This window comes from Clupea harengus, chromosome 20 (assembly GCF_900700415.2).
Source record: "Clupea harengus chromosome 20, Ch_v2.0.2, whole genome shotgun sequence".
Taxonomy (NCBI): Eukaryota; Metazoa; Chordata; class Actinopteri; order Clupeiformes; family Clupeidae; genus Clupea; species Clupea harengus.
Genome location: NC_045171.1, coordinates 19,029,558 through 19,032,456, shown reverse-complemented (window position 1 = coordinate 19,032,456; position 2,899 = coordinate 19,029,558). Strand labels below are relative to the sequence as shown.

At 45.4% G+C, this 2,899-nt stretch overlaps 1 protein-coding gene across 1 annotated transcript in view; it reads right to left on the bottom strand.

Annotated features, from left to right (window-relative positions):
• LOC116225217 overlaps window positions 1-1,468 on the bottom strand; it is a 1,997-nt gene extending 529 nt beyond the window's left edge. The window contains exons 1-2 of the mRNA XM_031587329.2: window positions 1,057-1,468; window positions 1-570 (exon numbers count right to left, since the gene is read on the bottom strand). The exon at window positions 1-570 is cut by the window's left edge and continues 529 nt beyond it. Coding sequence (XP_031443189.1) covers window positions 1-570; window positions 1,057-1,121 — 635 coding nt within the window. The 5' untranslated portion in view covers window positions 1,122-1,468. The remainder of the gene's footprint in view (window positions 571-1,056) is intronic.
• Between the last annotated feature and the right edge of the window lie 1,431 nt (window positions 1,469-2,899).

The following is a 2,899-nucleotide window of genomic DNA, read 5'->3' as shown; positions in this document are numbered from 1 at the left end:
CTAACTGACCCCCCAGCCATGTCTGATTCTGACCCCCCCTCCGCCTTTGATGTCTGTGCACAGTGTCCCACCAACTGCACTGCTAGCTGCAATGCCACCCCAGTCCAGATGAGGGCACTGGCAAGTCGAGCTCCCTGCACCGTCCGCAGGTGTCGGGACTCCTCGGCCCAGCGGCTCACCAGCAGCGCCTCCAGACTCACGCAGCTCAGCAGCAGCAGGCTGCTGAGGTGATGGGCCTCCAGCAGGCCGCTCTTAAGCCAGGGTGTCGCCTCCACACCACTCAGGGAGAGCCACACCTTTCCCAGCCCAAGCCCCGACTCTAGGTCCAGGCCCCAGCGCAGCAGCAGCAGTCCATCAGCCCAGGCCAGCTGGCCCAGCAGCACGGTGGAGGCCTTGCGAGAGAGGCACGGTGAGGTGAGCACCAGGAGGGTGTGCAGGCTGGCCAGCGCGCCCGCAGCCAGCAGCAGCTCGTTGCCCAGCGGCAGCAGCAGTGTCTGGATGTACTTCAGGAGGAGGAACCTGCGCAGGGTGCACCGGGGGGCCTTTGAACCCACCGCAGCCGAGAGCTCACTGAGGGGGAGAAGAGTCCAGGCATTAGTCCTCTGACCAGAACAGATTTTCATCCCTGATCCATCATGTCACAAAATGTATTTTACACTCACATAAACTTTGGCACCCAGCCAAAAACTTTCTTTCCTGATCCAACTGTGGCACCCAACCAAAACCAAAACCAGACAGGTTATTTCTGCAGTGGCAAGTTCTAAATTTGCATTACAGTTTATACAGTTAAAACTTATGGTTTGTTTGAAAAGGACTTTTTCATGTCTTAGTTGGATGACAAGACCTCAGTCTGTTACACTCTTCCCTGTCAAAACCATGCACTTTGAACACTTTTTAAAAACCTTACAACAGAGTGTCCCTACAGTCATGCAAAACCCTCTGTTTGACTTCTTTCCCCATACACAAGCCCAGCAAGACAAACGTTCTGTGTGGTCAGCTAGCAGAAACATAAACACCAGTATTTATCTCAGTCTGGCATGTGGTAGTGCTACTTACAGCTGTGCACTGGTTCCTGTCTTTGTAGCATTGAAAGGCTTCATGTGCGGTAGAGTTCGACTCATTTTTCTTCTTGATCTTTGAGTTTTCCGTGTGTGTGAGTGGCTGTGTGTTCGTATTCCGGAGTGTGCGCGTGTTATGTTCTCACTCAGCCTCAGCTCAGTGTGAGATGTGGGTCACCTCAGTGGAGACAGAGGAAAAAGTGAGAGAGCGAGGCAGAGACAGCGTGTGTGTGTGGGTGAGTGTGTGTGTGTGTGTGTGTGTTTATAGCTGCTGAGTGAGCACAGGCTGGGACGCTTGTGGTGTAGAAGCTCCCGGTCGAGATTCCTGACTCATCATGGCTCCCGGAAGTGATTGGGAAAATCCAACCTCCTGTCTGGTGACATCACCCCATAGTGCTCACACAATACAGTCTCCGTGTAGTTTTCCACGGACAGTACTGTGTGTGTTACTTTCTCTATTTTTTCATGAGTGTGTGTGTGTGTGTTTGTGTGTATATGTTTGTGTCTGTGTCTGTGTGTACATGTGTATGTTGTGTGTGTGTGTGTGTATATATATAGATAGATAGATAGATACATTGTTGTCTGTTATGAACAGTTTTAAGGTTACAGATAAGTCTAGTCTAATCTAGTCTAGTTACAAAATAAAGATCTGACAATGTATGTGCGTTTAACTGGAACAGGGTGCTAAACTCAGCGAAAAGAAGAAGGATGTTTTGTTTGTGAAACTCATGTCTGATGATAAGCCATCAAGGCTTCTGATCTTGTTGTTGGTTAAGATTATTATAAACATCATTCTTTTACACGACCTACCTATCACTAGGCTTCACACACCAACTTACTTTCAGTACAGGCCTATGCATATTTTCAGTAAATAAACTAAATTTTCTGGATGTTGAGGAATATACTGTATTGTGAGGACCGTATGTACTTTATCTAAATATATTAGGTTTGGTACATTGTAATGTATGCCTGTATACAATGATGCAGTTCAAATTCTCTGTATTTTATCTAACTCATAACAATCAAAAAGCCAAAAAAGGTAACATTGCATATGTGTTAAGGTTAAAGAACTAAGAACGACATCATTCTGAGGCATCTGGGATGGGAGCTTTTCATTTCACAACACTGTTTAATGACCCCACTTTTATCACACATGGTAGTGGAGATGCCAATCTGTTTACTGTTTCACTTGAATTTGTTGTGATGGTGCGACTGTGAATATTAACACTATGTTGCTTACACATAGACTTTGTACTATAGTATACAGCTTCCCTCAATCAGAATAGTCACAATCCACACCCCCCTGAGATTTAGTGCGAGGGCCTGTTGTGTGATGGCATTGTTATCTCTGTCATCACCTTGTCACCAGGCACCAGACCAGTTTCCCAAAAGCAATTGGGGCAAGGCAGGAGAGTTAAGGAGATCTAATACCCAAATATGGAGCTTTTATTGGTAAAACCAGATGTTTAAGGAACCAAAACCCTCAAATAAATGCACTGCCTTGTAAGGTGAGAAAATATGCTTATCTTATCTTAAAAGTGTTTTTTTTTTTTTCATGATGGTTCAGTTTCACACATATTTCCACGTATTTATTATTCCACATCCAAATCATTTGTAAATACCCACAGGACAGACAAGCAAGGCTCTCATCTCCATGTTGCATGACCTTTGTCATGGCCTGTGTGGGTGGCAAAATATTTGCCTTTGAGCAGCTGGATTGAAGATACATTTCAGATGTCAGGATGATGACACATTTTTGTATTTATTTGTGGATCTTCTTTTGAGAGGGCTTAAAGAAACTACAGACCTTGTTAAACCTTTGACCCCTTTAAACCCTTTAA